Source organism: Martes martes (assembly GCF_963455335.1).
Source record: "Martes martes genome assembly, chromosome: 5".
In the NCBI taxonomy this organism is placed as follows: Eukaryota; Metazoa; Chordata; class Mammalia; order Carnivora; family Mustelidae; genus Martes; species Martes martes.
Genome location: NC_137892.1, coordinates 66,888,879 through 66,912,563, shown reverse-complemented (window position 1 = coordinate 66,912,563; position 23,685 = coordinate 66,888,879). Strand labels below are relative to the sequence as shown.

General features: G+C 38.2%; 1 protein-coding gene across 1 annotated transcript in view; it reads left to right on the top strand.

Moving 5' to 3' along the window:
* Positions 1–23,685, top strand: part of ARHGEF28 (Rho guanine nucleotide exchange factor 28) — a 123,417-nt gene that overhangs the window by 21,084 nt on the left and 78,648 nt on the right. The window contains exons 3-8 of the mRNA XM_080803776.1: positions 2,058–2,338; positions 5,402–5,609; positions 8,480–8,591; positions 12,809–12,851; positions 18,107–18,230; positions 18,573–18,705. Of these exons, the coding sequence (XP_080659902.1) occupies positions 2,058–2,338; positions 5,402–5,609; positions 8,480–8,591; positions 12,809–12,851; positions 18,107–18,230; positions 18,573–18,705 (901 nt within the window). The remainder of the gene's footprint in view (positions 1–2,057; positions 2,339–5,401; positions 5,610–8,479; positions 8,592–12,808; positions 12,852–18,106; positions 18,231–18,572; positions 18,706–23,685) is intronic.

The following is a 23,685-nucleotide window of genomic DNA, read 5'->3' as shown; positions in this document are numbered from 1 at the left end:
TGATTTCCTTCTTCTGCCTCAGCCTGGTACAAAATTCTAAAAAGATTGCTAGCTTGTTTGTGATGCTGTTTCCCATGAATTCTCCTATTGACCTACCTAATGAAGAGATATACATGGTAGAAACTACTTTGAAAATTACTCTACCATACAAACTACTTTGAAAAAAATCCATTTAATTTGGACATCATTTCAAGCCTATATAATTCAGTACAAAAAATATGTATACGTTCTCCATAAAAATTCCTCAAATGTTAATACTTTATCACATTTTAGCTTAAATATACTCTGAATAGTATGTTTTTATTTTTTTTATTTTTTTTTGAATAGTATGTTTTTATACATGCAAATGATGAAAATAAGCATATAATGTTAATCATTTCAGACAAATTGAAAATTTGGTGTCATTTTATCTCTCAATCTTTCATGGTGTATATTTTCTAAAAAACTTGGTCATCCTCTTATTAAGCATGTATAGTACCCAAATCAGGAAATCACCCCTAATATAGTAGTAACTATCTGCAGACCTTACTCAATTTTAGTCAACCATCCCAGTGTTCTTTGTACCAAAAGAAAATTTAGTTGTCCTATCTCTTGAGTTTCTTATAATTTGTAAGAGTTCCTTAGTATTTGTCTTTTATGGTTTTGAAGCATACAGACCATGATTTTGTTTGTTTTTGTTAGAATGTGGTAATTCCTCATGATTGGATTCAGGTTCTGTCTGGTGAGCAGGATTATTACGGAAGTGATGTTGTGTTCTTTTCAGTGCATTGTATCAGGAGGCGCAAGAAAATAATTTGTCCCATTACTGGTGATATTATCTTTGATTTACCACATTTGTTTTCAGTAAAATTACTATCTTCTTTTTAAACATTAAGTGCCTTGCGGGGAGAGAGTTTGAGTGTCCGTACATCTCCTGTTACTCAGCGGACTCTCACCCACTGATTTGGGCGTTCCTTGATTGTTCTTTCTTTTTTTTTTTTTGACAGACAGAGATCACAAGTAGGCAGAGAGGCAGGCAGAGAGAGAGAGGAAGGGAAGCAGGCTCCCCGCTGAGCAGAGAGCCTGATGCGGGGCTCGATCCCAGGACCCTGAGATCACGACCTGAGCCACCCAGGCGCCCCCCCTTGATTGTTTTTGTCGTAGTAAATTATTATAATGATGAAGATTTAGGAATCTACGTTTTCCCCTTTTGGTTCTTTCTACCTTTGCTATCCTATCACCAGACAGTGTCATCCTTTTTCTTGTTATTGTCTTCTCCCTCAGAAGTGATGCCTTTGATGACTGCCACCTCAGATCACTGGTATTTTTAAGCCCCTTCATTAAATCAAGAAATGTTTTTCACAGGTGTAGGCCACACTTTCTCTTTCTAGTGATGATTTTAGGTTGGTCCCAGGCCCTCCATTAGCTCCCTGTTTTCTCTGCCATGTGGAAGTTTCCAGACCACTTTGATTCTGTCCATAGGCTTATTATTATTATTATTTGATTATGTCCATAGGCAGCAATTAACAGGTTGCTTGCTGAGATTTGGTGTTAATTTTATTATTTACAGATAATTTGAAGTTTGGGCCATGTTGTGTCTTCTAGTTAAGTCCAGGCATCTTAGGTAGTTTGATTCTTATTTTAGTTTGTAATTTGTGTTGTCCTTTTTTTTTTGAGAGTCAGATTGTTGTGACCACCACTACCTCGGTCATCTGGATTCCTATAAACTACTTTCTGAATAAACCTGCCTACTCTTTAGTTTTTGCTCAGGTATTTAAAATATATCCCCCTTTTTGAATCAGTGGCTCACAAAATCTTAAAAAGCATAGTCCGTTTTTGGTTTTGTAGTAAAGAACAACTTCATAAAACACTCAGTTGGTCTTCCTTTTGTGAATGATGGGCTAGCAGCCAAGTGAATAAAAACATCATGAAAGAATTCTCTGCTCACATAAAACAAAATGAGAACAAACAAAACAAGGTAAATAAGGTGGAAGGTTGTTCAGTTGGGAAAATTTTATTCTCAGTTCAGCCAATCTTCCCTGCTTTTGCTCAGCAGCCATTTTTCTTTCAACCACCAGGTTGGTGATTTGGATATTAACTATGTTAATATAGAAGGAATCATGACAGACGTGTGCCCTGAATCCATGGGTTCTACTCTGGGGCCTCAGAACTGCAAGCATATCCTTGATGCTGAAAACAGCCATGGAAAATGCCCACTATATGAGAACAAGGAAGTGACCTCAAATACTGAAGCTCAGCAGTCCTTCCCATCACCATCTAGTTCATATGCTTCCAAGTATAATCTTTCCTTTGGTCATCGTGGATTTGAAAAGGAACAAAGTCATCTGAAGAAAAGAAGGTAAGGTTCTCTGTTGTAGAGGAGAAGTGTAGAAGATCAAAGAACCTTGTAGCTGGACTTGGGAAATTGTATTTTATTACATCTTATTGTCCCCACTGCTTTGATCTCTACATCAAAATATTGCCCCCTTTTAGATGCCTACATTCCTTGACTTGAAAGTAAGACACTTACGAAAACTGACAAAAACATAATTGAGAAAAACCATGATGAAAAAACATTCTACCCTTACTAGGTAGACAAGTATTTTAAAGTTACCATATTTTGGTGCAAATGTATACAATGGAAACACCTATACACGGTTGATGGCAATGAAAATTAGGTAATAACTTCGGAAAATAATGGGTATTATCTAATAAAGATGTTCTGTCTAGTCTGAAAAATGTAGGAATGAGGACAAAAGGACTTGTGATGACCAAGAAAGCACCATTTTGGCCCTGGGGTGGCAGTGGGACTCTTCCTTCAGTGGGTGTCAGGCTGGGAGCATGTAACACAATTGATAAGGAGCTCAAAGTGAAATGTACCTAGCTCATTGAAAAGGAAAGAGGCTGAGGGGCTGGCTGAGAGGCTGAGAACCTGTCCTGAAGGAGAAATCTGGGGCACACAATAAAAACTGAGGTTAACACGGAGACCTAGAACCTAAATTTTCTAAGGTTTTAAACACTATGGTGAAAGCAAAAGATGCACAATATGTAACCATATGTCACTGACACTTTGCTGTTTTGAGAGGCTGCAAGGAGAATATGAACAATGCAACATTTATCTTAAACTGCACAGCAACAAGAAGAAAATGAGGTGTTGGAAGAGTCTGTTTCATTCTAAAACGTCTATTTTGAAAACCTTTCTTGTCTTACCAACCCTGCCACATAAATACACAAAAAATTTAAATAAATGTTTTATGAAATACCACGTAGGATGAATTCTGAATTCTACACTATTTTAAAAGAAAAATTTGGTCACAGCGTACAATTGATTTCATGTTTCACGAATGGGATTTTGAACAATGGTATTATAAAATGAGAACCAAGAGGTAATCCTGAAGAATACAGTATATGATACCAAATATCTTAGTTTAATAGCTTAATGAGGAAAAATAGTACCCTAGTTTAAATTAGTAGAGAAAGAAATGTGTTACGGGTACCTGGCTGGCTCAGTCGGTAGAGCATGTGACTCTTGATCTCAGGTTTGTGAGTTCCAGCCCAACCTTGGGTATAGAGATTACTTAAAAATAAGATCTTCTTTAAAAAAGTGTTTTATTTTTTTACAAAGATTTTATTTATTTATTTGACATAGAGAGAGAGATCACAAGTAGGAAGAGAGGCAGGCAGAGGAGGAGGGGGAAACAGGCTCCCCGCTGAGCAGCGAGCCTGATTCGGGGCTCGATCCTAAGACCCTGAGCCGAAGGCAGAGGCTTTAACCCACTGAGCCATCCAAGCTCCCCTTAAAAAGTGTTTAAATATATAGTGTGCCAAATAAAGTAATCCCTTATACTTCTAGCATGGACTCACAGTGATGGAGAAATGCTGTATATAATTGGAAAGACTTCTTTTAAGTTAGAATATGATGGCAGGCAGCCAGCCATTTGAACTAATGTTTATTTGTATTAATAAAGTTGAAAGACACATCACAAGATCCCAAGTTGAAAGACAAATATAGAGGTGCAAGGCATCAGCAGACCTTTAACACCCCTCTTCCCCTACTCTTAAGGACTCTGTCTGCTCTCAAAGGATCACTGAATTCAGGAAACTACATAGCAACTTAGTATGTCTCTAATTACATCGCTGTAACGTTCAGAGCACCAGCATTTGCCAGAAGGTGTTTCTTAACACTAAGCTTTGGTTTTTCATGAGAAATAACGTTTATAGACTTCAACATTCGTGTGTTGAGTTAAAGGGTGAATTCCACCTCTAGTTTGTCCTCTGCTCAGTACCAAGGGGAAGTCCCTCAAAGAGTTCTGAAAGGAGAAGAACCCCACTTTGGGAATCCTCATGATGCCAGCTGTGGCCTTTACTTCTGGGTTTGCTGGTGCCCCAGGGGACCCATGCGATAGATCAGGATTCGAGAGTAACCCAAGTGTTGGAGTTAGAGGCGTGTGTAGTATAGTCTCTTTGACAAGTGTTGTAATTTATCACATGGATATTCGGTGGGCACTAAATAGCTTATGGATTTTCAAGAAAAATAGCCACAGTGGATGAATTCAGAGTTTCACTTTCTGCTTCATATTTCATAATCAAGACAGTCTCATTGTGGTGTTATTAAAATTTTAACTCCAGAACTGCAGCAATGAAAGAAAAATACACTTAAAAATGCATCCAGCATTCACATGCCTGTGGACGCTCCTGGCCTCAGAGTTTGGGTTTAAAATGTAAATATTACAGAATGAGCCAGGAATGTGGAGGGTCACATTCTTTCCTTTTAATTTCCTGGTTATTAAAGTTAAATTAGCAAAGAAAAGCAAGCGGTTGTTGAGCAGAAGCACTACCTGTTTCTGAGGCGGATTGCTCACCTAAAATTTCTAAAAAGGATAATCTAACAGGACACATTTGAGAGCCCCGTTGACTCCCGTCGATGCGGGTCTTGCCATCAACTCGGCGGTGAGACCCTTGTAGTCTGTCCTCAAACGTGTCTCAGTGCCCAAGCTATCCAGTCCCCCCAGCTGCATGGTTTCATGTGCCATCCCCCAGAGGCCTCCCGAACAACCCTGGGGTTCTATTTCTTGTGCAGTTTTAATATTTGAAGGATAACTATGTAGGGCCTATAATAATTACATTTACAAAACAAATAGGATAGTACTAAGTTGGACCAGGTTTTGTTTCTTAGTATACTTGCCGTGGCTTTAGCTATGGTAGAAATATTCGTTTGGGGAAACATAACCTTTTATTTAAAAAGAGGAGATTGGAGGAGGAGAGGGAAAAAAATAGAACACCTCTCAGGTAGAAATTTTGTTAGAAACGTTTTAATTGAGTATCTGTTGCCCCTTCTGCCAAGGAGAGAAATAGAAACCGGCAAGTCCGTCGGTCAGTCTGTTGGCTTCCCGATTCTTTACTGACTTCCTCCACGCTTTAGTTCTAGCCTCGATGCCCTGGACGCCGACAGTGAAGGGGAAGGGCGCTCTGAGTCATCACGCATTTGCTACACTCCAGTGTCTCAGAGCTCCTCCAGAACTGGGATTCCTAGTGGGGATGAGCTGGACTCTTTTGAGACCACCACGGAACCAGATTTCAGTATCTCCAGGACAGAGTCGCTTTCTTTATCAAGTAACCTGCCATTGAAGGTATTCTTCCTAGCATTAATTTGGTTTAACTGTAAGCTTGGAAGCTGTGTTATCTAAAGCAGTCCACCTCTATCCAAAGGGCAAATTATGTTTTTCATTCATGGGTGGGAACTTTGTTTTTTGTTTTTTGTTTTTAAGACTCATGAGCTGTCTGGTTGAGCCTGTCTTTTTAATCTCTCCCACTCTGTTGAATTTGTATAGTCCTGAAAATGGCTGGTTTATGTTTCATTAATTCACCATGAGTACATATAATCTTTCACATTGGAAAATTTTACTGTTTTATGTAATGATCTCTGCCAGCATCCCTTAAGCAAAGGAAGAAAACTTGTTTGCTCACATACATTTTTACTTGGCTCAGATGATGAGGCAGATAATATTACAGTCGAAGGTAATATTTGTTGAGCATTTCTGGCTGCTCTAATTAATGTGGGACTCCATAAACTCTGTCGGTTTTTTCCATAGGAGGGGACTTTTCTCTCATACGCATTTTCACATTGGAGCTTCGTTATGGTTGTTTTTTTATTTATTTCTTTTTTAAAATTTTTAAATTTGAATTTTTAATTTTTTGACCATCTGAATTTATTTATTTTTTTAAGGTTTTATTTATGTATTTGAAAGAGACAGCAAGAGAGAGCACAAAAAGGGGGAGGGGTATCAGGAGAGGGAGAAGCAGACTCTCGACTGAGCAGGGAGCTCAATGCTGGGCTACATCCCAGGATCCCGGGATCATGACCTGAGAAAAGATTCTTAACCAACTGAGCCACCCAGGCACCCCTGGCTGTATGAATTTATTTTTATTAATTTTTTTTTAAAATAATGAACTCTTACAACTTTGCAGATGAAGCCTTTTTGTGTTTGCACATGTGTTTTCTTCCTTTTCGATTTCTATTGTCCATTTGCTTTCTTTTTAAATTGAGTTTGCTACTGTAAAACAATGTGTGCTGTGCCCAAAACTTCTTTTACTGTTTATATCAATGGTTAGGATAATGCTTTATTTTTGTAGTGTACTCTGCAGTATACAAAACACGAGTTATGCATGTATGAAATACCTAATTTTCTCTTAGCTAGCTGGGATGTAAATATTACTTTTAATTTTTGAGAAAATGAGGTTTTGGAGACATGAGCTGTCTTGTCCAGGTTGGCCCTACTTGGTGGTAGATTCAGTACTCAGTCGAGGCCTTCTGACTGCTGTGCCTGAATCCCTCCCCTCAGCTCTGAGGCCTGGAGAGCAGTCTTGATCTTTTGAACCTGAATGTCATGTGATATTTCTGGATGATAAGAAATGGGTATGGTTGTTAATGTAGATACTTATTTGCATTTTCTTTTAAAGATTTTATTTATTTATTTGACAGACGGAGATCCCGAGTAGGCAGAGAAGCAGGCAGAGAGGAGGAAGCAGGCTCCCCGCTGAGCAGAGAGCCCCATGGGGGACTCGATCCCAGAACTCTGGGATCATGACCTGCTCCGAAGGCAGAGGCTTAACCCACTGAGCCACCCAGGCGCCCCCTTATTTGCATTTTGAATGGAATTCTGAAGCAGTTCTCATTACTTGGAAGGAAAAGTAATTCAGTCTTTGTGGATCAATTCATGCTGTTCACTTTCAGGAAGACTGTCCTATAAAATATATCTTGCCTTGCCTCTGTAATTGCCCTGTGTAATTTTTTGCCAAAGAGTTCTGGCTAATTTTCAAAGTTCCATGATTATGAAAAATAATTACTAGATATGACTTAAATGCAGAGGGTGACATTTGGCTCTGGCCCTCTGTGGCTAGTCAGTGGTAAGGGTATAAGACAGCTCCAGCTGTCTGATGTCTAGAACCAGTGGGTCCTCCCTAATAAGACATTCAGGAGCCAAAGCCCAGGGCCCTTTGCAACAATGGCAGGCTTCTGTTTCAGCTTTCTTCCAGGCCTTTTAACTAAACCAGTGGACTTAGGCGAACAGTATGTTTTCACTTAGGGAGAATAGAAGCTACCAGTGCTTGTGAAGGATAGTTGCTAATGGCTTAATTTTAGTAACAAGTTTTGCATTACCTAATTTTATTTCTAAGTGATATCTTACAAACCACTAGGTCCCTATTGGATGAGAGTCAGTTACCATAAATGGCTTTATTGGTGTTCTGTTGCCTATTCATTTAAAATTTTCAGAACATGCAAGATAACCGTGTTTAATTATCTTGCCATCTTACATTGTCACATATGTTGCAAATATAATAGAAATAATATCTAATTGTGAAAATTAGCAAAAATAGTAGGTCACTTAAAAGAAAATTAAAGATACATAAATCAGTGAAATTCAGATACCATCTCACGAAGTGCTAAATGGAAAGCTTTTTGAAAGATGGGCACAGACTTGATGCATTCTTCCTCAGAGGCTGCAGCTAACATAAATTTAAGTAGTTGTCTGGAAGTTAAAAAAAACTCTTGTAAGTGGCAGTTCCTCTAACTTCTAATAATCATAAAATAAAAAGATATCAATTAATATGGAATTTTGCTCAGATACTGCAGTGTAAAATACAAAAAATGTTTCCAATAACAGAGGGGAAAAACAGTGACTCGTTGTTGAATATGCAGAGGAAAAAAATCATTTGACATAATTTTTCACTTTCAACCAACTTAATTAGAATGTCATAATTGCATTTTAAAGTACATATGGGGTGGGAAGCTCAAGTTTATAACGCATTGAAAAGATTGTAAAATTTTAAAAGTTGTGATAGGCGAAAAAAAACCAAAAAATGAGATTACATCAGAAAGATCCACATTAACTCTTTTTACAGAGATGCTGTTTTAGTAACATCTCTTGTGAACATATACTTTCAAGTCCTCTGTAGAATTAAAAAACAAACAAACAAACTTTGGTATGATTTCTTTTAGGAATCCTTGCTTTCTGGAGTCCGCTCACGTTCTTACTCCTGCTCATCACCCAAAATTTCTCTGGGAAAAACTCGGTTGGTGCGTGATTTTACAGTGTGCAATTCTAGTGAAGGTAAGCATTCTTTACCATTTGGCCTTGGGAATATTCTGTTCCAGGGCAGATTTTCAGTTAGCAAAATATATAAAATACACAAAAGTAGCAGGCAAGAATTTTCAATTCTGTTTTCATAATTGATTTTTCTTTTTCTTTCTTTCTTTTTTTTTTTTTAGATTTTATTTGTTTATCTGACAGACAGAGATCACAAGTAGGCAGAGAGGCAGGCAGAGAGACAGAGGGGGAAGCAGGCTTCCCGCTGAGCAGAGAGCCCGATGCGGGGCTGGATCCCAGGACCCTGGGATCATGACCCCAGCCGTAGCCAGAGGCTTTAACCCACTGAGCCACCCAGGTGCCCCATATTTATTTATTTATTTATTTATTTATTTATTTATTTATTTGTTTGACAGACAGAGATCACAAGTAGGCAGAGAGGCAGGCAGAGAGAGAGGAGGAAGCAGGCTCCTCGCTGAGCAGAGAGCCCGACGCGGGGCTCCATCCCAGGACCCCGAGATCATGACCTGAGCCGAAGGCAGAGGCTTTAACCCACTGAGCCACCCAGGCGCCCCGCAAAATCCTTTCCTTATTGGATATTTGTCAGGTTATAGATTTCAATTTGATGAAAATGCACATGTGTACACACCTCTCTGTTGCTTTATTCTTTGAACAAAGGGCAATGGAAAGGCAGTGGAAATGAGAATTTATTCTAGGTTTATTATTATGAGAGCATTAGAGGATTTTCAGGAAATCCTAAAAAATTACTTTGCCCTATGTGTAAATTGCTGAAGTCTAACTAAAAGACAAAGCATAGCAAAATAGATTTGCTCCCTTTCTGTATTTAGCAAGGGACCTGAGAGAGTTGCAGTAAAAGAAAAAGAATATCTCAATAAATTTAAAAAAAAAAAAAAGAGTTGAAACATCAGTTAATGTATCTCAGCATTCTTTGGGGCAATGTAAACAGAACTAAAACTTTGATACAATAGAAGTTTAATTGATACACCTTTAGAAAGGGGTGCACATCATAAGCGTACAGCTTGACAGATTTTCAAAACTGAATTCAGATTAATAAACAGGTAATTATGTAGCTACTTTCAGCCATAATTCCCATTTTTGACTTTATTTTGAAACAAAGGTATTTCTGTACATAATATATTTTGCAGTAATTATATTTAAAGGCATATTTGGTAGTATTCATAACCATATGTAATATAAAGCATTATAATAAAATGTTTATTATTATATTAATGCTTCATTTGTCTATTATCCTTAAGAGTCTTAAAAAACCCAGAAAGCCAGATGTGCCCAAGTATTCAGTGTTTCCTAATGTAGAATATTTAAAATAGAATTTATTTCACAAGTTTCTTTCTTTTCCTTTTTACTTATTCTTCATTACATTGTAGTTGTTGACATTTTTATGCCATTTGAAACTACTGAAAACAGAATCTTTATGGTTGGAACTGCCATTCTAAAACAATGACTTACATATGGGAGATGTTCAAAAATTACTTGTTGAATGAATATACTAGACAAGATACATAGAGTGCAAAACAAGTGCCGGGTTTTGTTTTTGTTTTTGTTTTCCTTTTTCTTTCTGGGAATCCTTACTGGAAGAAGAGAAAGCAAGACTGGTAATAAACATCAGTTTAAAATTTCAAAATGTGGAGATGGAGAAAAGGACTAAGAGAAAGAAAAGATACAACGACCTTGAGAGGACAGGAAGAAGATGGATTAAACTTGCCCTGTTTTTTCTTCTTATATATATATCTATAGGAGATAGATATATCTATCTATATCTATAGGAGATATATCTATCTCCTATAGATATATATATAAGAAGAAAATCTATCTCCTATAGATATATATATAAAAGAAGATAAATATATAAGAAGATATATTTTATATATATAGATATATCTATAAGATAGATATATCTATCTCCTATAGATATATATATATATAAAAGAAGAAAAAATACCATATATGTGTGTGTGTATTTGTGTGTGTGTGTGTGTGTGTGTGTGTGTGTGTGTGTATAATTTCATGAGTCTTTCTGGGATCTCCAGGTCTCCTTAACCTTGATTTAGGTTGGGATTCCTTTAGTGGCACCTTGACATCTTTTCACGGATGGTCTTAGATGGGGAACCAACTTCATACCTTAACCATTTAGAAAATGGCTCTAACTTTTTGTAGTAGGCAAAATGGCAGCCTTGACATTATATCTGTGGCGTGACTAGTTTTTAAAGTTAGTTCAGAAGTTTGAAGTTGTTGACCAGATGACTGAGAGGAAATCGATTGTTTATAAGGGAAAAGAACCCTGATTTATAAATTCTTTAATGAATAAGGAAGGGTGTCTGCCTTACGTACAATCCTTAAATCTTTGCATTTGAGTTAGAATTAAAAATTGAGTTAGAATTATAAAAAAACCAATTCTTTTGACTTTTCTGTTAATAAAATCTTACATTGAGACCATGGGTTTAAAAATAGGGCTATTCCAATGAAATTTCATCTCCAGAAGGTAAGAATCACAAATAAGGCATTGAAGGTTGAAGCTACATAATAAATGTACAAAGATTCAATGGGTAAACCACAGGTATATGAGGAGTAAATTAGCTTTTAGAGAAGAGGGAATAATTTTAACTCTGTGTGTATGTGATCAAAGCACAAGAGTGAAAGCCTGGCTAGTTCAAAGGTGTGATGTTTCATTTTTTAGTTCATTTAGATTAATCAAAGGTAAATTGACATTTACATGACCTTAAATTCTTTCTTGATGTGTTTGGAATAGTCCTAAAAATTTTCTCTATTTGAACAGAATCCAAGTCTCCTTTTACCCTAGTTGGAAGCTCCTATATATGAGCTGTAATACAGATTTACAAGATAGAATACTGTTTTAGCCTTCTTTATTCTTATTTGTGTTGTTTTCTCATCTTTGTCACTTCTAAGAGGTTACTTATTATCATTTCTCATGGTTTTGGGGGGAGGCCAAGGGTACAATGATGTGGCAACATTATTTAATGCTTGTATATGCAAAACAAAATCCTATCCTGTAATTCCCTCTGGTACATTGTGTATTTAGATAGGCAAGAATATTCTCCATAATTATAACCTCACCAAGAAGGACAGAAGTGTTTTACTTTTAAGAATTTGAGGCGTGAAGTGAATGTACTTCTGAAAATCATTGTGCACTGATGGAACCCTATTAGACTTTGTGCAGTTGCCTGAGGCTGGTTCCATTAGTTTATTAGCTTGATTGTCTTGAACATGTGGCTTAATCTCTTGGCATCTCAGCATGTTCACAATAAGCATAGTGATTTCTGCTTATGAATTAACTTGAGGACTGTTTAATAGTAGCAATAAAATCCTTCAAATCCTTCAAAGCAGATTTTTTGTTACATACAAAGTAGTGTTAGATTGAACATTGATATTTACACATGTCAGGGGATATGTGTTAATTAGTTTTCCTTGTATGTCTGATGCACTTTCCTTTGTGAACTGGTTTTGCCTCTTCACTCTTCTGGACTGTAGTGGTACAGGAATTGTCCTTTCTCTGTAGATGGTGTGCTCCACAGTGTCCTCTCCCCACTTCAGTCTCTCTCACTGTCTACATCGATGTCTCTGCTCAATCCCTGCAATGAGCGCTTCAGTTCTGAAAACAAGATGGTGCTCAGCTTCTTGCCTTCTGCCTCCCATCTCCTTTGCCCCCAGGTCCAGGGAGGAAAGTGATCCTCCCTTTCCTACCACAAAGCACCTCTCTGAACTGGCCATTGCTAGGATTTTATGAAGGCATTGCAGCCATATTAAAAGGGACTCTTCCTTATGCTGGCCTTCAGGACTTTTCTTTTGAGCTTCCCTAAAAGGCAGCCAACATATGTATTGATTCTGTATGTTAGGGAATTAGTATTACAAGTAAGGGATGAAGCTCTGATGAGAAACGTCCAAAAAGACAGAACTAATTTTCTTCCATGCTGAAACTGCTCACTGTCATCTGCTAATGCCAGATTCATAAAGTCATTGAGTGTCGCCACGTGATGCCCACCCCTCATTCTCTCCAAACTAGGGACAGTGATAAAGCTACCCAGAGCAATGCCCTACTTACGTGAGATGACTGATTTCCTTGATACTCTCTAACTGGTGGTGTGAATAATGATAAAATATGGTTGAGTGTGTGCATTTTAGACTAACACATGACTGCTAGCTTGTCTGCCTCAGTTTTCATTTTATTGTTCTGTGTCTTGTAGAGCAAAGAGCTTACAGCCTACCGGAGCCACCAAGAGAAAAAAGGTATTTTAACCATTCCAGATTTCCTGAGGGCCTGCTTACTGTCTTTGGAAATGTTTTACATGAATTCTGAGATCCGGTCCCTAGTTTATGAGAGATTTCTGTGTAATGAGGCTGCTGGAATCCTTTGCTCCAAACCTGCTACTTTGAGTCCCCAGAGCTGCAGGTCTCAGGACTGCAGACAGAGTGTTCTCTTTTGGGCTATTTTCAAAGACAGACACCTCCAATGTCCTGGACCAATGGGAGCAGCTGTGTGAAGATCACCTGCTTTAGAAAGGTATTAGGTTCTTGCTAGGTCTGTCTACCGTGACAAGAAGACTTGCTATGGGAACAGGCTGGTCAGACATAGAAAGCAAATAGCCGCCTCTGCTGTATGTCCTTTTGGAATACGGCTTGGAGTGGTTGGTTAACTTTGAAAGAAAGAGTAAGTGATAGAGAAAGTATTTTATTTATTTTTTTTTTTTATTTTTTAAGATTTTATTTATTTATTTGACAGAGAGAGATCACAGTAGGCAGAGAGGCAGACAGAGGGGAAGGGGGGAAGCAGGCTCCCTGCCAAGCAGAGAGCCCGATGCGGGGCTCCCAGGACCCTGGGATCATGACCCGAGCCGAAGGCAGAGGCTTAGCCCACTGAGCCACCCAGGCATCCCAAGAAAGTATTTTAAGCATTAACAGTTTTCTGGTGGATAGGCAGGTCTGAAAGCTTTAAACCTCAGCTTTTCTTTTCCCCAGAAAGTCAAAACTGTTGCTGGAGTCAGGCTTGGGAAGGTGACCAGCAAGCAGGCAGGATTGTTGAGTTCTACCAGTCTTGAGTAACTGCTCATAAGTCACACTGAGAAATAGTCCTGGGGTTATGGGCAAATCCAGTGTCAGAAATGGCATAAATGGGGCGCCTGGGTGGCTCAGTGGGTTAAAGCCTCTGCCTTCGGCTCAGGTCATGATCTCAGGGTCCTGGGATCAAGCCCCACATCAGGCTCTCTGCTCAGCAGGGATCCTGCTTCCCCCTCTCTCTCTGCCTGCCTCTCTGCCTATTTGTGATCTCTCTCTGTCAAAAAAAAAAAAAAAAAAAAGAAATGACATAAATATTCGGCTTGAGGAGACAGTGTGAGAAAGGGAAATGGCTTTAATTTAGGCCCTAATAATACTAAAATTTGGGACTTTTTAATATATATATGACTTTTTTTTTTTAATTTTAGGGAGAAAAAGGGATACCTAGGCAGCTCAGTTGGTTAAGCGTCTGACTTTTGATTTTGGCTCAGGTCATGATCTCAGTGTCATGAGATCGAGCCCTGGATCAGTTTCCATGCTCAGCAGGGAGTCTGCTTAAGATTCTCTCCGTCTCTCTCTGTCTCTCTCTCCAGCTTCCCCACCCCCCAACTCTCTTTCTCTAAAAATAAATAAATAAATCTTTAATTCTTAAAAAAAAAAAAAAAAAAGTATCACTAAGAAAACGCTTCCATTTGTTCATTCCTATTTTTCTGAGACCAGAATAGAAATGTTCAGATGATACAAATAGGAGGACTAAGCATACCCTTTATTGATAGGATGATGATGAATAAGACATGGCCATGATAGAGATAGTGATGATAGCAAAAGCAGCAAAAACTGACCCATTGGGTGTTTTTACATTTACGCTGGGTACACTGAGTACTCATGTCGGCAGTTTACTCAGTTGTGGAATTTGATCATCATCCTTGTTATCATTTTGGTTGACAGTCTTCTCCCTGTCATCTTTTTAACTATCGGAGAAGTAATGGACTGATATAAAAATTTTTTTTAGATTTTTTAATCAAAAATATTTATTCTCCATTAAGACAGGGACTTAAGACTGAAAAAGCCAGTGTTCTAATTGGTTAAATATTAGTCTATAAAATATTTTAACTTGGATGTATGTGTAGGGAGTATCCTTTTCTCATTTCTTATTTTGTTACTTGTTTTTTTCTCTTCCTTAGTCTGTCTACATCCTCAAAGCATCTGACTTTCTCAGTCACATCCCCTGGTGTATCTAGTAGAGTACATATTTCATTTCACTTAGTCTCTGCCCAATACCTTATTGGATGCTCTAGTAGGATCCAGGGATCCTAATGCTAATGCTTTGCTTCAGTCATATTGTACTTGAGGAACTTGCCTTCTTTGAAATTATCATATTTATATTCATCACTTTTATATAATTTTTTTTAAAGTTTTTTACTTAAATTCCAGTTAGTTAACATACATTGTAATATTAGTTTCAGGGTGTACCAACTTCTTTTTTTAAATTAAAAAAAATTGTTTTACAGGATGTACCAATTTCTTAACGATTATATGGCATGGCTGTTATTTTATTAATATCCTCTGTCTTAAATGTGTTAAATTTATTACTTTATATATATATACACACACACACACACATATATATATATATATATATATATTTTTTTTTTTTTTTTTTTTTTAATGTGAGCATCTGAATGTCCAGAAAAGTCTCATTGTGTCTATTTTCTGTTTGGATATTGGGAATTCCTTTTAATACTTAGCTGTTCATTTCTTCAAAAAATAAGTTACAGATATTATAGGTTTAAAGGTTAAGATGAGAAGGACCCCTAGTCTGAAGGTACTTAAAATATCTTCACTGAAGAGGTAATGCCATGAGAATCTCTGAGAAATGCGGTTTACAAAACTTTATTGAGGATGATTTCATTGGTCGTCAAATTGATCATAGAATTTAGGCATCTTGTTTTGGGATTTGAAGAGAGTTTAAATTAATTTTTTTCCAGATTCTTATAAAGTGAAAAGCTTTTTAAAATCTGTTGTGAAATTAGTTGGGGATTTTTCCCTTCCTAGTTCTTCCCTAATGTAACAGATTGTTACATAGGTGAATATAGCATTGTTAGATTTGAAACATGGAATTAACCAGCCTTCAGCATTTGCCCAGAGGTTATACTGTGTTACTCATTTTCATAATGTGACAGTGGATCATGTCCCTGATGTTCACATTTCTACCATGTGGGGTGGCTATTGTTAGTTCCTAATATTGAGTGTTTCAATTGTTTTTTGTTTACTGGGTCATGTCTCAGGTCTTCTCAACATTTAAGTAAAGAGTAAGTGGTATGATTTTATGTCATTTTGTAGTAATATACAGGATATATGAAAATTGTGGTCCACTTAAAGGTTTTAGGTCAAAACTGAAACGTTGTTTTTGATATGGTCTTCTGTAGTATGGGGAATTGGGAAAGGAGTTGGATAAACAGATTTTCTTTTATTTAGGAGAATAGAGGGGTGCCTGGGTGGCTTAGTAGGTTAAGACTTCGATTCTTGATTTTGGCTCAGGTCACGATCCTCAGGGTCATGAGATCAAGTCCCCCAATTGGTTCCTGTGCTTAGTGGGGAGTCTGCTTGAGATTGTCGTCCCTTGCCCTTCTCCCCACTCATGCTCACTAGCACTCTCTCTCAAATAAATAAATCCTAAAAAAAAAAAAAATTAAAAAAAATCTTTAAGACAGTAGCGTTGTGTTTTTGCTGGGAGGTAGGTAGCAGGGAGGACTTTTTGACCTCACAGTCCACATTGACCTTAGTATTCTTTAATTCTGTGACTGAGGTCTCCTCACCAGATTGTTCTTATCATAGACATTGGAAGGCACTTGGTGAGGTCACAAAAGGTGTTCTGGACATCATTCTTTCTAAGACCTCAAATTTGTTTTTCACCTCCATTCCCAAAGTGAGCCTGTTGAATAATATGTCATGAGCTGTGCAAATTAGGATGCTCAAAAAACAAGAGGTAGGGAAATTTATAGATATATTAGCCAGTTAGTTATCTAAGGAGGTGGTTGTGGAAGTAGAAAGGAAATAAGAAAGTCTTAAGTTCTTTTTGTCACTTGGAGTCATCATAGGGTACCTTCAGTCCCATCCGCCCTCTTTCCTTTCTAAGTTTTTGAGCTGTTTTCTCTAAGTAGCAAACCCACTTTCACTTACTGTGCAGAATTAGAGTTAGCAGGACATTCACTGTCCTGCCTGAGCCTTTAGCTTTGCATGACCAAGAGGCACTTCTGAAGCTATTTATCATCTTTTCTAAATGCATTCATAGGTTTGAACTCCCAATGATCAACCGCAAATAATTATATTTTAATCTATATCTAGTATAAATAACTAAAAGTTTCATTTAATAATATATTAGATAAGTACATAAGTGTGGGAAGGGGCCTTAGAAATAATTGTAAGTCTAAGCCTGTCATTAATCAGATGAAATATACTGAAATCCTAAGATTTGTCACTGGACTCATTGTCACAAAATGTGATCATATATTTTGGTGCATATCAGTAATATGATAGTTTTCGAGAAGTATATCCCAGGGATGAATGTGTTATCCACTGATGCGGATGAATGAGAAGTTTGGGAGGTGGGAGAGACTTTGGTTACAGAATGTTTCACAGAAGTGGTACCTGGTTTTACATACTTGGTTGATCTTTAATATATTCTCCCTCTCTCTCTCTTTCTTTCTGTCTTTGTCTGTGATAATGTTAGAAATGTAAGGCTATCACAGAGTTTCAGAGGAAATAGAACTTTTAATAGATGGGACTTTTTTTTTTTTTCTCTCTAAGGAAAGATCATATGGCCTAAGGGAAAAGAAATGTTTCAGTGTGTTCAAAGATTGGATACCATTATCTTTAGGTTGCCTTTTATGGTGGGGAAGTTATCAACAGCCTTCTCTCTTTTACAGCCTAGGCAGTCTCAGATTGTAAATAGCCTGGTTGAATGGGAGAGACTGAACCAAGGGGCAGGCAGTCTGCTTCTCAAGTTGTATTATCAAAAGAACTGTGTATCTTCTGAGTATTATTTCTATGTTCCAAAAATAAATAAAACACAGTTTCCTATTACTGGTTATTTGCCTTCTCTGTGCCCTAGGAAATTTCTGTTGGCATAGTAAATAGGGAGATGAGTGTTTGCAGGGTAAAATTGTAAGTCTAAGGTTTCCTTTATTTCTCTAGTATTGTATTATGAAAATTTTAAAGTATACAGAAAATTGAGAGAATTATATGCTGAATACCCATTTCTACCACTTAGATTTATAATTGATAACATTGTGAAATAGTTGCTTTATCATACATCTGTTTATCCATCTATAAGATATATTTTTAGTAGATTGTATCTTTATATTTAGAATAACCATTAAAAGCTGAGCAAAAAGTGTATATACACATCTATGTGTGTGTATATATATGTTGTTTTTTACTCCCTCTCTAAGTCCTGATAAGCCATGGTAACAGATTCTTTTTTGTAGAATTCAGGAAGAAGAATGGGATAAATACATTATACCTGCTAAGTCAGAGTCTGAAAAATACAAAGTGAGCCGAACTTTCAGCTTCCTCATGAATAGGATGACAAGCCCTCGGAATAAATCTAAGGTAATTAAAGTTCTCTGCCCATTGTGTTTAAAATGTAGCTGGTTCCATTTTGGGGCAGTTAGTATAGTTTTCACTTGCCCTTTAAAATCACTGGTCTGAGATTTCATACACATGTACTTGAAGACCTCTACACTTCTTACGGAATATTGTCTAAGTCGTTGGAAGTACAGGACAGCGGTAGGCTGGCCACGATTCGTTCTGGCATTACTGTACTCCTCTGCTTGCCGTCCTTACGTGCAGACAGAAAATGTAGAGACTTTGTATGGCTTCTGTAAGTACATGGCTCTCAGCATATGTCTTTTCTCATTTCTTTCCCCCTGGCGGTTGCTGTTGAATCTGAAGACAAAAAGCAAGGATGCCAAAGACAAGGAGAAGCTGAACCGACATCAGTTTGTCCCTGGAACATTCTCTGGGGTTCTACAGTGTTCGGTTTGTGACAAAACGCTCCTGGGGAAGGAGTCATTCCAGTGTTCCAGTAAGTTCTTGGGCCAAGCATATGCTGTCTTTGCATTTTGTGTCCCTAGACAATAAGCGATAGGAGAAGAGGGCCATTGCTTTTTGTCTTTTTAAAGATTTACTGATTTATTTTAGTAGAGGTAGGGACAGAAGGAGAGGGAGAGAGAGTCTTAAGCAGACTCTCTGCTGAGCATGGAGCTTGATGCAGGGATTGATCTAACGACCCTGAAATTATGACCTGAGCCAAAACTAAGAGTGAGATGCTCCAGTGACTGTGCTGTCTGGGTGCCTGGAGAGAGGGCCATTGTTCAGGGTAGTGTTGCATGTGTGATTTAACCACCTACCGAGCAGTGACCCCCGATGGTTAGAGTCAGTGCTTTTTGTCCACAAGTGACAGCTCCCAGAACCCCAGACCTGTATATCTCACTGCCTCCTTGATGTCTCTCCACTGGGGCATCTAAACAGCTTCTCAGAAGTTGCATGTCGGAAGTGGAGCTCTGCTTTCCCGCTCCTGTGCCCACGTTTGGGTTGATCTCTCCATTAATGGCAGCTCTAGTGCGCCAGTCAGATGCTCCTGGCAAAAATCGTGGGGTCTTTCTGTATGCCTCTTTCTCACATCCCACATCTAGTCCTTCAGCAATCCTCTCGGCTCAGTCTTCCCAATACGTATGAAAGCCGGCCTCCTTTCACCCTGTTGCTGGTATCACCCCGGTCTAACGCCACCATTCCAGTAGCTTTCTAACTGGTTTCCTTGTACTTTTAGCACAAATTGCACACTTCTGAAAACATCTGTTCTCAAAATATCGACCAGAGTGAGCTTGTGAAGGCATAGATCCCTGTGTTCCAGATCCTCCAGTGGCTTCCTGTCAACCGCGAAGGAAGGCAAAAGCCCTGACAATGAGTGCAAGGCCCCGTCGTCCCTCCCGTTGTCCTCTCCCCCTTCCTCCCTCTGCTGCAGTCACTCTGGCATCTTCGCTGTTCCCTCAGTGTGGCAGGCATACTACCACCAGAAGGCCTTTCCTGGCCCTTCCTTCTGCCTGCTGTGCCCCTCCCTCAGATCAACCTCGGGGACTGATTGCTCCCTCACCTCCTTCAGGTCTGTTCAGATAACATGTTCTCAGTCAGCCCTCTCCTGACCAACCCTGTACTTGGCTCACACCAGTGACTCAGAGCAACCCTATCTGTGGCCATCATTGCCCAGAGACTTCTGGTCTCCCAGACCAATGGGACAAAAACCAACCTCAAAATCCACATGCCAAAAGGCTTCCTTCTGTGTGAATGGTACAGGCGCACTCCTTGGGCATGCTGAGTCCCTTTCCCTATTGTCCCCACACCCAATACCGTTCACTCCTTCACTACCTTTATTCTGAATAAGTACTTGTACCACATTACTCTTTTATCTACTCACATCCGCTTAAGGACTTCTCTCCCTTCTTGTTTCCTGAACTAAGCCCACACTTTGCAGATAGATGAATTTGGTTCCATTTGTGCTGAATAATCCCACAGTTAGTTCCCTCTTCAGCCTTGGTTTATGGCCAGAAGCCTTGCCAGGCATGTTGTCCTTACCTCCCACCATGTGTGTTCTCCTGCCTCTGACCCTTCGCTTCTGATGATCTCCCTCCTTTTCATTTCTCCCAACTCTCTCTTTTTTTTTTTTAAGATCTTATTTATTTATTTGACAGACAGAGATCACAAGTAGTCAGAGAAGCAGGCAGAGAGAGAAGAGGATGCAGGCTCCCTGCTGAGCAGAGAGCCCGATGTGGGGCTCGATCCCAGGACCCTGAGATCATGACATGAGCCGAAGGCAGAGGCCTTAACCCACTGAGCCACCCAGGCGCCCCTCATTTCTCCCAACTCTTGTGCATCTGTCTTGATTTCTTACCACATCTTGGGAGGTGTCCCCTGACTACTGTGTCCAGAACTTCTGTGCACCACATGTATGATCTATTTATCCTATTCCATTCCGTACTGGATTACGGACAGCCTCTTATTTTTTAACTACTAAAATAGACTTCAGGGACTAAAATGACACTGTGATCCTTCTGTATCCCCTGCAGCCACTAGCACAAAGCCCAGCCCTTGGGTATTCCTGTGTAGTTAATGACAGAGAGAAAACTGGGACGGTGGTCATGGGGAGGGAGGTGGGCTCATTGAAAGGTAGACTCTAGTGTAGCTCAGAGCATGTTGGTTCACAGAAAAGTTGGTCAAGTGGGTAGCCATAAAAGTTTGAGTGGGAAATGGAAATGGCTGAAAATATGGAGGATTTATTTAGCTTTTAAAAAAAAATTATTTTTTTAAATGCATTCAGACTCGTAAAAGATACAGGACTTAAGGAAAAATTCAAAGTTATCCCAAATCTTACTAACTAGAGAAGATGGCTATCCATACTTTAATTGAGTCCGTGGTAATTATTTAAAAAGTTAGCTATTTATGCTAATGTTTTATTTGGTATGAAATGTGTTTAATTTCTCCTTACTTAGGGTATGTTTAAGTTTTTCCCAATTTTTTCCCAACAAATGATGTGGTAAGTGGCATTTATTTGCATATAACACTGTCCACATCTTGGTTTTTTTAAATGACTTTTATTTATTTATTTGAAAGAGGGAGAGAGAGATTGCAAACTAGGAGAGGGGAAGGGAGAGAGGAAGAGAGTCTCAAGCAGACACCCCGCTAATCAAGGAGCCTGACTTGGGGCTCGATCCCAGGACCCTAAGATCATGACCTGAGCGGAAACCAATAGTCAGACACTTTACCAGCTGAGGTACCCAGGCACCCCAACACTGTCCACATTTTAGGCTATTGTCTTACATTCTAGCATCAGTATGAGAATATGATATGTTTCCTCTTTAACACAGTTTTTAAAAAGTTGAAGATTTATAGTCTTTAAGAAGAGGAGTGTTGGGGATTTAAACTTTGGTTATTAAGTTTTTTTTACATGGGGCAAGAGATTTTGACATTTATAAACTCAGCTGTTACTGGTAAATCCTATTTTATGTGTGTATTTTTGTTTTTAATTGTGAAGGTTACTATTTCTAATCTTAAAAATGTGATATATTAAACAAAATGTAATGTGGGTATTCAGAATTCTGGTGTTTGTATTCTTTTTTAAAATCTGAGTTGCTAGTTATTGTTTTTTTTTTTTTACACATACTATATTTCTATAAAATTATTTTTGTTTATAAATAGGTTTCCCTGCTTATATTTAGATGTTACAGTACTCGGTGCACAGAAGTTGACGAATCACAGCTTCATTGCAGATTTAGTTTTCTTAAGATTTTATTTATTTATTTGACAGACAGAGATCACAAGTAGGCAGAGAGGCAGGCAGAGAGAGAGAGAGAGGAGGAAGCAGGCTCCCTGCTGAACAGAGAGCCCGATGCGGGGCTCGATCCCAGGACCCTGGGATCATGACCTGAGCCAAAGGCAGAGGCTTTAAACCACTGAGCCACCCAGGAGCCCCAGATTTAGTTTTCTTAAATATAAAATTATCCTTTTAATGCCTTTCATTGCTGTTGACATTGATTTTTACCTTCTCTAAAATTAATGTTCCTCTTGCTTTCATTTTCTTTGTATTTTCCCTATTTCTGTGTTTTTATTATTATTATTTTTTTATTTTCTGTGTTTTCAATTTGGGGTGTGTGTCTTTAATTTAGCTGTAGTTAATCTGTAACTGAGAGATACAATTCTATAACAAGGCTTTTTTTCCTTATTTACATTTAATTTTACAGCTGTCGACTATCTTTTATAATTCTTTGCTCTTTTTCTTGATGTCTGATTTAGCTATTTATACCATGTGTTGTTGGTTTTTATGTTCTCACGGATTTGGCAAGATAAGCTCTTGTACTATCTACTTGTGGTAGTTTTAAGGCTTATACTTGAATGGTCTTTAATTCCTCTTATATTTACCCTTTTTTCCCTAGACTCTATTGGTATACTAAACTACTAAATTACTATTTTTATGTTGTATGTTTAATCTTTGAAGAATAGAGTTCTTTTTCAAGAATAATTTGATATTTGTACTCATTTCTCTGTCTTGGCCTGTAAATTTTTTTTAGATATGATTCTTTGTTTAGCTGGTTTTACTGCTTCTCTTTTTTCTTTTTTAAAATAAAGCTGATTGATTCTTGTACTTTTAATTTTGATTCTGCTCTTAAGAGTCTTGAGTAGGACTTCAGGTAAATCTTTTTTTCAAAAGCATAATTGGAGTGATGTTTTCTGAAACCTTGTGTATCTAAGGAGGTATATCTTTGCTTCCTTCTTTCACACACACAAAAAAGATTCATCTGGCTAAATAAATTCCTAGGCCAAAATCTTTCCCCCGAAGATCCTGTCAACATTGATCTGTGAATTTTGGGCATTGACTATTACAATAGAAAAGTTTTGGGGCCTGTCTGACCTTATTTCTTTGTTGGTAACCTGGTCTGCCTAGATGCTTGAGAACTTTAAATTTTTCAGTCACACAGATCTTGTCAGAATGTGTCTACAGACTGGTGTCATTTAATTCCTAGAAAACAGGGAGACCTTTTGAGTTGCCTTTTGCAGTTCTTTTTTACTTCGATAAAAGGTTTTGTCGGTTGTAGCTTTGACTATTGCTTCTGATGTCATTTTTCTGATTTCTTCCTTGGAGAAGTGTGATCTCTGTTACCTTTTTTTGTAGGACATCTTCTACTTTATAATTATACCCTCCTTTTTCTCTACATTCAGGAAGGAAACTTTCAAGTTTAATTTCCCAGTGCTGCTTTGATATTTTGGTTAAATTGATTCTTCTCCATCGGGTCCAAGTTCTGCTTTATTGTCCCCCAAAGCTCCGTCTCCCTCTCATTGTGCTGGCTTGATGTCAGGTCCTCTACTCCCTTCATGGCCTTTTGGCCCTATTTTATATCTATTTTGTGTCTCTGAGGGAAAACACGTTTCAAATATCTAAGGTTTTCTTCTCTGTTTCAAGAGTTAATAATCATCAGTGGCTTACTTTTTCTGTGAGTTTTCTGTCTAACTTTGT